The 12,895-nt window shown below is 33.9% G+C and overlaps 1 protein-coding gene and 1 pseudogene across 3 annotated transcripts; both read left to right on the top strand.

Moving 5' to 3' along the window:
* Positions 1-1,554: 1,554 nt before the first annotated feature.
* Positions 1,555-5,970, top strand: LOC120210827 (mitogen-activated protein kinase 17-like). Of its 3 annotated transcripts, XM_039209490.1 has the most exons (12): positions 1,555-1,663; positions 2,009-2,121; positions 2,892-3,300; positions 3,392-3,519; positions 3,621-3,680; positions 4,035-4,184; positions 4,271-4,426; positions 4,520-4,657; positions 4,766-4,839; positions 5,038-5,130; positions 5,228-5,477; positions 5,573-5,970. In XM_039209490.1, exons 3-12 carry the CDS (start codon positions 2,895-2,897, stop codon positions 5,603-5,605), a joined length of 1,488 nt encoding a protein of 495 aa, XP_039065421.1. In that variant the 5' UTR covers positions 1,555-1,663; positions 2,009-2,121; positions 2,892-2,894; the 3' UTR covers positions 5,606-5,970. The 3 variants fall into 3 exon arrangements, with proteins under 3 accessions (XP_039065421.1, XP_039065422.1, XP_039065420.1); XM_039209491.1 differs by lacking the exon at positions 2,009-2,121 and having other exon boundaries at positions 1,559-1,663; XM_039209489.1 differs by lacking the exon at positions 1,555-1,663 and having other exon boundaries at positions 1,955-2,121.
* Positions 5,971-6,993: 1,023 nt separating this feature from the next.
* On the top strand, positions 6,994-8,550 carry LOC120210791 (annotated as a pseudogene).
* Positions 8,551-12,895: the final 4,345 nt, after the last annotated feature.

Here is a 12,895-nt window from a genome sequence, read left to right on the forward strand (position 1 = left end):
TTTACTTTTAACAATTATTTAAAATAATTGGCTTAACATGTATGTCAGATCACATCATTTTATATAAAAAAAAATTCAATACATGATATTAAACTAATATACAGATTTAGAATAAAAGATGTTAGATAGATTTTGATTTTAAAATTATAATAATTGCAAATTAAAAATAAATAAATCAATACAATTTAAGATAAACTATGTATTTTCACTTTGTTGACTAACTATTTTTTCAAAAACACACCTAAAATAATATTTTGGTCGCTCCCGTTAAAAATTAACGATGATATTAACATATCACTGTAAGATAATATCACATAATTATTAATAAATTTAAAAAAAATTATCATGACAATAATTTTATCTATTTTTAATGATAGATAAACAAAACATAACTTTAAATATAATTTAAAAAATAATAAGATAATTAAATGAAATTAAAAGATAATTAGGTGACTAGATATGTAATTTAACCTATAATTTATCAATGTAAAACAAAAATAGATCGATATATAATATACATTTCCGTTAATAAATAAAATATCATCATGTCAAATCCTATTAAACTTTAAACAAATAATTTTTGTTATTAAAACCTATGCCCCAACATGTATCTAAGATCACACTTAGGTACGGCCAAAATTGATTAAATATATATATATATATATATATAATTTTAAATTAACTAAACTTTATCATGTGACATGAAAATGTATAAATAATCACAGCCAATTATTAAATCACGTCATATTATTAAATCAGGTATATATATATAATCACATATAAGTAAATTATTAAATCATGTCATGTTATTATTATTATTATTATTATAAATCAATGATAAAAAATAATTTATTGATTTTACACAAATTAACTTATCTCAGTGGTTAAAGGAATTATTACTGTTTTTAAAGGTCACGAGTGTTCGAGTACTAGCAGCTGTATCAGAGTGATTGAACGTTCATTATCAAAATGATCGAGAGTATTTAAAACATATATTACTTTATAATCATCTTAACTTGATAAAAAAATTAATTTATTGATTTTAAAAAGAGTGTAGAATAGGTATTAATTTATTAATTTAAAGGAATTACTTTGAAGTTTCCTTTTTTATTAATTATAATTTTCCGTTCTAATTTATTCTTGATTTACTTTAAATAAAGTTAACGTTATTAAAAATAAATAACTTTGAAAATAAAACATTGATTTTAGATATTTTAAATATGAATACCTATGAGGTCCACAAAAAATATAACTCTTAAAACACGTGAAATTAGAGAAAGATATGGCCTCAACGTTTTTTTTAAAAAAAATCAAGTATTACTGTTTTGACCGCAAAAAAGGAAAATAATATTAATATAGAATATACAAGTTTATTATTTGTGAACAATTTTATTTGACAGCGAAATTACGTTGAGCCCCAATACTATTTCCTGACGTGGCACCACCTCCTTCATTATCATCCACAAACACGACGTTTGGCAATGCTAATAAAAACCCGATATCTAGGGAGTGCGAGGAAGGTGAGGGAGGTGGGAAAGGACCTACGGAGCTCAGCCGCAACTCACCGACTCACCGCCCGCACGAAGCCGCCGATTCATCGACTCACCGATTCGCAGACGCTGCATCAGTAACACGTCGCAACTCGCTTTGCTTTCCCCTTCTGGTAAGTTTTCTACTATCATCTCATCTATAGCAATGCTCTTTATAGCTCCGGAAATTGAGGATAAGATAAGGTTCGAATTTCGAGCAAAGCTAGAAAATCCGTTTTAAGATAAATTATAATATAAATAAATATGGCCCTTTTTTCTTTTGTGAAGGATAGAGTTTTACTTTTTAAATTCGGTTGTAAACTTGTAATATTTTATTAATTGTTTTCTGCATAAATAGTAATGATGACCGTTTTGTCATATTCAAGTTTTTGTCAGCATCACAGTTGATACGACTTTATCTATACGTATAAAAATACGTTTACGCTATACTGTATTTGCATACGTACAAATTGTTGCAGGTGTTATTTGAGCAGTTCATATCTTGTCTCCGAGTTTATTTAAACGGAGCTCTTGCCATCATTCTCCAAGCTTCTTCAGCTCTGCTTTGGCGTCCTTTGCCGACAGAAAAACTGTAATTTCTCTTCTTTGCTCGTTAATCGATTTATCTCTGTTTTTCTTTCAAATGAGATTTGGGATCTATATTTTTGTGGTTTGAATGTGTGTTTGATGAGCAATATTGAAGCATTTGATGGAAATTTTAGCCTTTAGGATGAAAATGACTGGAAAAAATGGGTTTTGTTAATAAGATTAGTGGGTTGAATTTATTTTCTTGACTTTTTAGTAGTAATTAGTATTTGTCTGCATAAAGGTGATTTTTTTATGTTTTCTTAGCCACTTTCTTGGGGATTATTTTCTAAGTCTTAAATATTCTCCAAATGGTGACAGTTATTCTTAGATATAGAAATTTTTTAAAGGGAATGGTGAAAAGATTGTTTTTGATGTGTATGTTTTTGTCTTTTTTTCTTGCTTAATGAACTAAAATTTGCATCTAATTCACTTGTTACGGTTGCTAGAGATCTGCATAATAGCATTTCTTTGAAGAAAATTAAAGTTGAAGTTATTCTTTCTCTAGAAACAGATTTTTGGGATCTTTAATTTGGTTTCATAATACAGATTCATTTTGTTCTATATTGAAATCTGAGTTAATCAATGTTTTTTAGTGTAATCTTGAATTCACACATTCATGAGTATTATTACCACACTACTAACGAAGGTTGACATCTAAGTCTAGGATAGGTGGTTTCGTTTGCTTAATTGTATTACTCCGAGTACGATGCGATCATGTTAGGTTTCGTGCTACTTTTCTTTCGGTTGGAATCTGATGGTTATTTAATTTATCAGAAAATGTTTGGCAAAGATTTTTTCACCGAATATGGCGAAGCAAGTCAATATGAAATAAAGGAAGTAGTTGGCAAAGGAAGTTATGGTGTGGTTGCGTCTGCTATCGATACTCACACTGGAGAGAAGGTAGCCATCAAGAAGATGGCCAATATCTTCGAGCACACCTCTGACTCCACAAGGATCCTTAGAGAGATCAAACTTCTAAGGCTGCTGCGCCACCCAGACATAGTTCAGATTAAACACATAATGCTTCCTCCATGTCGAAGAGAATTCAAAGATATATTTGTTGTTTTTGAGTTGATGGAATCTGATCTTCATCATGTTATAAAAATAAACGATGATCTCACACCCGAGCATCATCAATTTTTCTTGTACCAGCTTCTTCGGGGTCTGAAATACATTCACACAGGTCGGCTTATTTTATGTGTCAATTGTTGCAGAGGTTTCTCCAATTTGTGATTACAAATGACCCACTTTTTTTCATCCCATCAATTTTTCAGCTCATGTTTTCCATAGAGATTTGAAGCCAAAAAATATACTTGCTAACTCGGATTGCAAATTGAAGCTTTGTGATTTTGGACTTGCTCGGGTGTCATTTACTGATGTTCCTTCTGCTATATTTTGGACCGTAAGTGCTTCTTTCTTGGTTATGACTGCTTTGCTAGTCATGGCCATTGTGTATACCATGTTAGCTGGTATTGTCATCTAATCATCATTTAATCTTTCAAGGATTATGTGGCAACTCGATGGTATCGTGCTCCTGAACTATGCGGTTCATTTTTCTCCAAGGTAAGTACTGGTTCCCTTTTTCTCACTTCAATCTGTTTACTATAAAATTGTTAGCCAGCTTTATAATTAGATATGAATTTCTTTCTCTTGACCTTTTTAGGGATTTTATGTTAATAGGCAGCAACAATATATTTTAGTTTTCGTTGTGTAATGATTTGTACATAGTTTGAGCTGTAACATAGTCCGTGCTCAAGTACAAAGAAGCTTTCTTGCGTATCTTATCTTTGTGGCCTGAAACTGAAGAATGTGGATATATGTGTCAAATACAGACACTGGCACACTGCTAGTAGAAATTAAAGGAAAATCTCTTAAGAACTTGTTTTAATTGAATTTTAAAACCTATGTTTTCTGCAGTACACACCTGCGGTCGATATTTGGAGTGTAGGATGTATATTTGCTGAGTTGATTACTGGAAAACCATTGTTTCCCGGGAAGAATGTGGTGGATCAGTTGGATCTTGTGACTGATTTGCTTGGCACTCCCTCTGCTAAAACAATCGCAAGGGTTTGCCATCTCCTTTTGCATTAATGAGAATTGTCAACAGGGACAAGATCTTTTCTAACCATGTTGATTATTCATAATATCTGCAGATTAAGAATGAAAAAGCTAGAAATTATTTGAATAGCTTAAGAAAAAAGAAACCAATTCCTTTCACGGAAAAATTCCCAAATAAGGATCCATTGGCCCTCAAATTACTTGAGCGTCTGATTGCATTCGATCCCAATGATCGTCCAACTGCAGAAGAGGTAAACTCTAGGGGTTCTAATAGTTTAAGATTTAAATCCTTTCTCCTTGTACTCCATTATATTTCATAACTTCTATGATTTTTCTTCATGCAGGCATTAGCTGATCCATATTTCCATGGATTGGCAAATCTGGACAATGAACCATCCATGGAACCCATTTCAAAATTGGAATTTGAGTTTGAAAGAAGGAAATTGTCAGAAGATGATGTCCGAGAGCTAATTTACAGAGAGGTATTTATGTGCATAGAGATTAACTCTTGCCTGAATTATATTTTTCTTGTTTTAATCCCCTCTTTTATTTTGTGTTTACTTGTTAATCCTATCTTAAATTGCGAACAGATATTAGAGTACCATCCACAGATGCTTCAGGAATACCTTCAAGGCAAAGATCATATTAGCTTCATGTATCCAAGGTAAATCATCCAACTAGTATTGACATAGAACATAAATCATAAAGATCAAACCCTCTTTTTAGTGTCATGACTGTTGGTGAAGGTCAGGTCTTACATGCTGAAACTACGTGATGAATTCAATTGTTATGTTTCGCTATATGCATAACTGAAAGACTAAAATATTGTTGAATTTTAACCAAGTGTGTTGTGTAAACCCAGCGGAGTTGATCGGTATAGGCAACAATTTGAATGTCTTGAGGGCAAAAATGAAAGAGGCATTGTGCTGAGAAGGAAATATGCATCTTTGCCTAGGTGAATTTCTAGGAATATATACATATTCTTATTTGTTATTTATTTGACTGAATATGCTTCTTTTATTCTTACCAACTGGTGATTATTTATTTCTTAGGGAGCGAGTCTGCAATGATGATAACGATGACATTGACCAATCAGAAAAACGTTCAGCTGCTTCTGCTAATCGTGCAACCCTTCAGAGCCCTACAAAGTTGCAAGGATGCAGGGAACAGGAATCTGCCAACCAAAATGTGCCCGGGACTCCAAAAGCCTCTTGCAAACCTACACAAAATGGCCATCGCTTGTTGAGAAGCGAAAGCATCAGTGCTTCCAGGTGTGTGGGTGTCATTAGAAAACCTCATGGGGTAAGTAACTCTAACTATGGTTTTGACGTATGTCATCGGTGTTTTTACTTCACAAAGTGTTTGGTATATCTATCTCACTTCTCTACTCATTCCAGGTTCACAGAGAAGTGCAGAAACTGGTTGCTTGACATGCTCGGAAACTTGCAAATGTTCAACAAAGATCTGCCGGTTCATGTTTTCTTTTGCTATGCGCATGACATTCCTTTGGAGGTTCCTAGTCCCTCTTAATCAAACCAAATATGTTGGACTTTCCTCTCTGTTGTAAACTGGACAAGGAAAAAAGTAGTATGACTTATGGTTTAGTTTAGAAGCTATTTAAGGCAGGAGATCTTGCGATGACAAATTGGGTCATTTCTCAATAGTTCACAGGATTCAACTACTGCACTAAACAAATGTATCAAACAATTTAATTAGAGGCACATTCTGCCCTTTTTATTGTACATATCAAACCAATGTCATATTTATAAACATGAAACATGCAATTCTACTTCAATTGGTGGCAGCTGTGGATGCATTTGAGATTTGTATATATTGATCTAACCCTTATAATTTAAGTGTAACAAATCCATACGAAAGCAGAATAACATTTATGTATCGGTGAACTTTAAAGTCGATGTCAAATATGGAAAACTACGGTGTCTCAAAAGTACAAACGAATTCTAGAGCATAGACCAAGGAGCCAATATTAAAGTGCAATGACAATATTGTATGGTTTCTGCTCTTCTTACATTGCTATAAGCATCACTTCGAGTCCATTTCACGTGTATGCCACTAATATGTTTTCTTTATGGAACTTACACCTAGCCACTCCCGTCTAGTTGACCACGAGAAAGGAGATGCGCCATGTATTGCTGCAAGGATATAACACCAGAATTAGCGAACAGTGAGCTAAAGAAGGTCAAAATTTAGAATAAAAAACCAAAAGGATTCAAAGTGGTCTCCACACATTGCAAAAATTACGTCCCAGCAACAAAATTGGTCAAACAACAACAATGCCCTCAGTGATGTTAACGTGCCTCTTGTTCCAGTCATAGTAGAGTGGATTTAAGGCCAAATAACAGCAATGCCCTCAGTAATGTCAAGTGTATGTGAATATGACATAAATCCTATTTAAAAGAAAGGGATTCAAAAGAGAAACCATTGTGTCCCAAAAACGAGGAAAAGAGTTGAGTAAATGAAAATAACTAAATAAGGCCATCTAACAGGAAAAATGCATAGGCTGAGAGCAATCAGCAGCGCCCTGTAAACAATATAGTTAGCCTATTTATGTCAATATGGTGTTTTCTTCCATTCAATGAGCCACCACTTGGATGAGATGAAAATAAAAAAGAATCTTGCCTTTTATGACAACCCAGTCCCTTTGTTCACTCAGAGTGACAAATGACCATAATAACACTATCCCAAGCAAAAGTGTGCCCTGCAGTTGAGCAACTCCTCTCGTTGATAAGAGAGGTTGGATTTGGAAAAAAATAAAAGGTGGAGAAGAATGAGATGACAAGTATCATGAGTACAGGAAATGAAAGAAATTGCTCCATTCAATCCAACTCAAACTGCTGACTGGTATATCAACATACAGATAGAAATCTAACCAAGAACTCATCTTTTGACCCTTTTCACCACCATTTTTTTTTATCAAAATAACAAAACAAGCTATATATATATACTTATAAAATATGCAAAATACAAGACAAAGTTGATATAAAGATGTACATGTATCTACAAACATCTACAACACAAAAACACGATACTGAGCTATAGCAAAACAAATATATAAAAAAAAAGGAGTCCTAAATATTAAAGCAAAAATAGCAACCAAAGATAAAATCTAAGAACATGAATTGCATACTCCAATCGCAAAATAAAAAAGGTAAATACAACTAACAGTCTAACACGAGGGACTCATCGAACTGAAATAAAAAAATGGTAGAATCTAAAATAAATAAACATGAAAATGTACAAAGATGAAACAGATTTGGAGTAATAGGTGATAAGAAATATGCATAAAAAGGGGATCAAATTGATTTCATTGCAGAACCCAAAGGATTACATGCATAGTATAGTGTTGCAGCAACACATGAGGAGATTCCCAGAGGCCAACATTCTGTCGCCGAGCATCTCTTTGCTGCCATCACTGGGTTCACATCATTAGATCCGTTGTTAAAGGATCGTCCCATTTATATCACCGGTGAGAGTTATGCAGGAAAGTATGTGCCTGCGATTGGGTACTACATTTTGAATAAAAACCCAAAGTTGCCGGTGTCACAAAGAGTGAACTTGGCGGGTGTGGCAATCGGCGACGGACTAACAGATCCGTCATCCACGTGGCAACACACGCCGACAGTGTTTATAATTCCGGTCTAGTCAACGAGAGGCAAATGCGTAAACTTGAGGAAGCACAAAGGGAGGCTGTTGAGTTGGTTAAGATGGGGAACTGGAGTGAGGCGGCAAATGCAAGAAACAAGGTGATGAGAATGGTGGAAAACATGACTGGTTTGGCCACTTTGTATGACTTCACGATGAAAAAGCCTTATCAGACGAGTTTAGCAATCAAATTTCTCAACATAGCACAACGACGTAATGAAGAGTGTCAAGTACATGGTGGAGATGTTGGTGAAGAAGAGCAAGGTGTTATTGTATCAAGGGTTGTATGATTTAAGGGACGGCGTGGTATCAACAGAAGCATGGATGAAGACGATGAAATGGGGAGGGATCGAGAAGTTCATGATGGCCGATAGAGTGATATGGAAAGTGAATGGAGAGGTTGCTCGGTACTTGCATAAATGGGGGAGCTTGACCCATGTTGTGGTTTCAGGGGCGGGGCATCTTTTGCCTGCTGATCAAGCTTTGAATTCTCAGGCTATGATTGAGGATTGGGTTTTGGAGAACGGCCAGTTTGGTTGGAAGCAAAGTGGTTCATCTTCCAAATTCAGGGCAACCCTTTGAATTTGATTGCTCTGCTGTACTTGTTCTTGTTGTCGTGCTTTCACTGATCTGTTGTTTCAAGCCCTGTAATGAATTCTACTCAATAAAAAAGAACACACTCCCTTGTTTATCTGTAAACATGAAGCCATAATCTTATTGTTGGTGAATTATGTGCTCTAGCAGGCAAAAGATGTCGAACATGTTCATCCAAACAAGACATGGTAAACGTTGTCAATGTTGATCCCAACAAGATATGTTCAACAATGTCGAGAGTTGCAAAAGTTCGATCTCATGAGATCCTTTACTATATCATCGTCCTCAAATTAATACAAAATAATAATAAACCATTCATCAGATTAATTATTCTTTTTTTTGAATTAGTTATTAAAATACGATTTATTAATCGACTAATCCAGATCGAGTACCGCAAAAACGAAGACCCTCCCAACCCAATTTACCCATTAACAAAAGCCAATATTCGATCCTTGACCTTACCTAAGATCAGCTGGTTGTTAATCTAATCATTCTATATATATATATATATATATAAAGTTGAGTTGGATTTTTTCATCTAGACCCAACCCAAATCTATACTTCAAAAACTCAATTTAGCTCAAATCTAAACTTTCAAAATAACACTGAATCAATGATAACTTATGTAATGGCGTTTGGAGGCGGGAATGTGGTGAAAATCATCTGATAGGGATGGCGAAAGATGGAAAACTGGTAAAGAAAGCCAGAGATCCGATTCCGACGACCAAAACCCAACCAGAAAAAAAGAACACAAAAACCCGTACTATGATGCCATGTTTGATGTGCAGGGCTGATTTGAAGGCAGGGCAGCCTGTAGAGAACCCACAGGTATTTTAAGAGCCACCAAAATACTGCTCTCCCCTATTTGCCACAGCCCTTTAGCTTTTACAAAAGAAACATGCTATAAAAAAAGAAGAGACTTGGATGATTGAGTTGAAGGCCTATTTCCTAACCTAAGTGACGAAGATTCTCCAGGTCTTAGTGCTAGGAGACGATGGCAGAGCGGCTGATACCAATACCTACATTGAAATTCATGATCAATTTATAGAGCAAATGCTCACGTGATGCTCACGTGGTGTTTAAAATCTTTTTCTCTTGTTAGATTTTTTTACTAAAAGGGTTAATATTAATTTTGCTACCTAAATTTGTCTTTAATGTTCAATTTGATACCTAATTTTGGCTTTTTGTTTGAACTAGTATAAAAATTTGATTTTTTAATTTAAATTGATTAAAAATGTAAGTATGTAAAAGCAAAGAGTCAAGTACATATACTAATTTGAACTAAAAAATCAAATTTAAATACCTAATAAGACAAAAAATAAAAAAACCTTATGAGCTATTATTTTTTATACTATAACTATTCATTCAGAAAATCCTAGTAATATAAAATTCTTAGAAAATTATTAAACTAATTAGAGTTATATAAGAGATCTCAAAACTAAATTTTTATTCTATATTGTTGTGTGTTGTGACTACTATAAAATTATACGCAATTAATGTGCAAGTATACACAATCACGAAAGTAATATAATGACGAGTGAGTATCGTCCTCAGGGATTGGTGGAGTTTATGAGTTTGGTCATAGTAATACATTAATTTATTTAAGTATAGTGATGATATCTACACTAATGATGCCTAGGCAAAGGAATTGTGAATGTGGGGGTAGAATGATGGTGAGAAAATATGGATGAGTGAACAAATGTGATGTCGTGGAAATGGAGATGTTTATAATCTGAATAGGTGAAAATGTCAAGGCAATGAAGAATGGTAAAAACACAAAACAAATGAAATAACTTGATAATCCTCACACGGAAAGCTTCTACGAGAATGAATGGTGGGAAATCACTTAGGAAACTTAAACTTATCTCTTAAGTTGATTTATTCTTCTAGTGCCTTACTTGTTCGACAGAATTTACTAAAGTTGTTCTATGATATCTCTAGTCTAAAAACCTAGCAGAATAGGATGGCATGGCATCTGCTCTATGCTATCTCTTAAGATGATGAAAGAGAGATATTTAAAATGGTGTCATTTTCTTTATAAATATAAGGAATGTGCTTAGGGAATTTTCTCCAAAATTCCCATCACACCCCTAAGTACACTCCAAATGCATGAAGATTGATTCCATAGGTGGCAGTGGGTCTCATTCAGGTGGTTACCAGCACAAAACACGTGCTAATAACAATTGTCATTTGTGAAAAAAATCTTTTTGTCCTTTTATGCACCATAAATGCCAAGGCATTGCAGTATGCTTCAACAACTTTTGATGTTGTAACATTCTTCTCTGCTCGCCTTAAGCTCTTTGTTTTCTGCACATCACCAAATAGCCACACCTTTCCCATCATATAGCACCTTTACAAAGTAAAATGCAATGGCACGCGAAACATAACCACCAAAATGCAAGTATATGAAACTACATGCACCTAAAATGACCTATATGAGCCTTTAGACAATCAATAACTTAAGTGAAAAAGGCTTTAAAAGTAGCATTTTTACGGAGTTATCATATGTTAATCTCTAAATTTTAAAAAAAGTTTATTTTAATTCTCAGACTATCAAATAAAATAAAACAAAATAATATTGAATGACATAATTGGAATAATATTAATAATTTAAAGAGTAAAATATAATGTTTTAACGTTTTAGGATCAATATAAAATGAGTGTATGGTAAAAGAATTTAGGTCAATTTCCTGCTACTTGATGATCTACAAGATTATCACTAGAATTTTGGTCACTAGGCTTGTGAGTTATTTCCCTAGAATGATATTCACGGGCCAGTCTGCCTTCATCAAAGAAAAAAACATTATGGAAACACTTTGTTTGCTCATGAGATGGTTTGTGGTTATTCTAGGAAGTTACTTTCCCCTAGGTGTGCAGTCAAAATTGACTAATAAGATTTTTGACTCGGTTGATTGGGGATTCTTAATAAATGTCCTTGAAGCAGTAGGGTTGCTTGATATGTTTAGGGGGTGGGTTAGAGCTTGTGTCACTTTTTTTATATTTCCAACTTCCTTTAATAACAGTTTGATAGGTTATTTTAAGGGGAAAAGGGGGTGAGACAGGGTAACCCTTTGTCACCTTACCTTTTTGTGATGGTGATTAATGTTTTTTCTCGCTTGTTGAATGTGGTTACTTTCAATGGCATATTTAGGTACCATCCTAAGTACATGCTAGTCTTCCTTACTCATCTATGATTTGCTTACGACTTGCTTGTCTTTTATCATGGTTCTATTGACTATGTTATAGGTGCTTTGAGTATTCTGGATCAATTCTATGTTATGCTTGAGCTGAAGTTGAATGCCTCTGAGATTGAGTTTTTTTATTGTATATGAATGAAAACATAATTAATGTTATTCAAACTGCTACTGAATTTGGGCTAAAGATGCTTCCAGTTAGGTATCTCGGGTTGCCTTTGGTGACCATAAAACTTACTGAGGGAGATTGTGCTCTATTGTTGAAAAAGATTAGGGGGAAGCTTGGGGCTTGATCAAGGCAAAACCTTAGCTATGGGGAGGTTGTAGCTTATTCAACATATTTTGTGTAATATCTCTAACTATTGTATAGGTTATTAGTTTTACTCAAAGTTATGGTTCAGAAAGTTGACCAGTTGTGTATGTATTTCTTTAGGAGAGGAAATGATGTTCCTACTAGGGGAGCTAGGGTAAATTGACAATAGATTTATACCTTAAAGTTTGAAGAGGGTTTGAGACTAAAAAATCTCTTGTGCTGGAATAAGGCTTGTAGCTTGCTTCTTGTGAGAAACACTATGGCTGATGAAGGGTCCTTTTGGGTCGCTTGGATTAAGGAGCATGCCTTTAAGGGTGCAGTTTTGACATGTTGATAGCAAGATGCATTTCAATTGAACTATTGGACTTTAAAGAAGTTGTTAAAGCTTATAATTGAGTCTAGAAGACTATTTGTGTAATACCCCCAACCCGTACCCGATCCAAATACGAGTACGATATGTCACATTGACTTTTTAAAACAATATTCTTTTCAAATAATAGAACATTTGAACTTATATTAAGAAAATACAATAATATACTATTAAATTATGTTTCATTATAACAAATTTGAGGTAAAAACGTTTTTATGAATAGTACTATATAGTAAGAATAGTACCATGAACAGTAATGAACAAAATCGTGAACATTACCATGAACAGTGCTATAGTGTACCGATGCATTGCTACAGTGTACCGATGCACAAAAACATCGAATATAAATTATGTATCGATGCACTGCTACAGTACTTTAGCAAAACATATATAAAAACTCATAAAAATTTAACCTTTCATCAGTATAAAGTTACCGTTTACATATATACGTTTAAAACATTACAAAACTTGTCAGAGCATATACATTTTAAAACATTAATTACATGCCAACTACTTTCAATATCCAAAATACATATGATTCAAAATTCTTTTCTGATCTGATCTTCGGAAAGAAGCAACTGACCTG

This window comes from Hibiscus syriacus, unplaced genomic scaffold, assembly GCF_006381635.1.
Source record: "Hibiscus syriacus cultivar Baekdansim isolate YM2019G1 unplaced genomic scaffold, ASM638163v2 tig00109936_pilon, whole genome shotgun sequence".
Taxonomy (NCBI): Eukaryota; Viridiplantae; Streptophyta; class Magnoliopsida; order Malvales; family Malvaceae; genus Hibiscus; species Hibiscus syriacus.

What these genes read in the sequence shown, in the direction of transcription:
- LOC120210827 (XM_039209490.1), top strand. Translation starts at nt 2,895, where the DNA reads ATGTTTGGCAAAGATTTTTTCACCGAATATGGCGAAGCAAGTCAATAT. An exon ending in GCGGTTCATTTTTCTCCAAG is followed by an intron (nt 3,681 to 4,034) that starts GTAAGTACTGGT and finishes TGTTTTCTGCAG; the next exon opens with TACACACCTGCGGTCGATAT. An exon ending in TCATTAGAAAACCTCATGGG is followed by an intron (nt 5,478 to 5,572) that starts GTAAGTAACTCT and finishes TACTCATTCCAG; the next exon opens with GTTCACAGAGAAGTGCAGAA.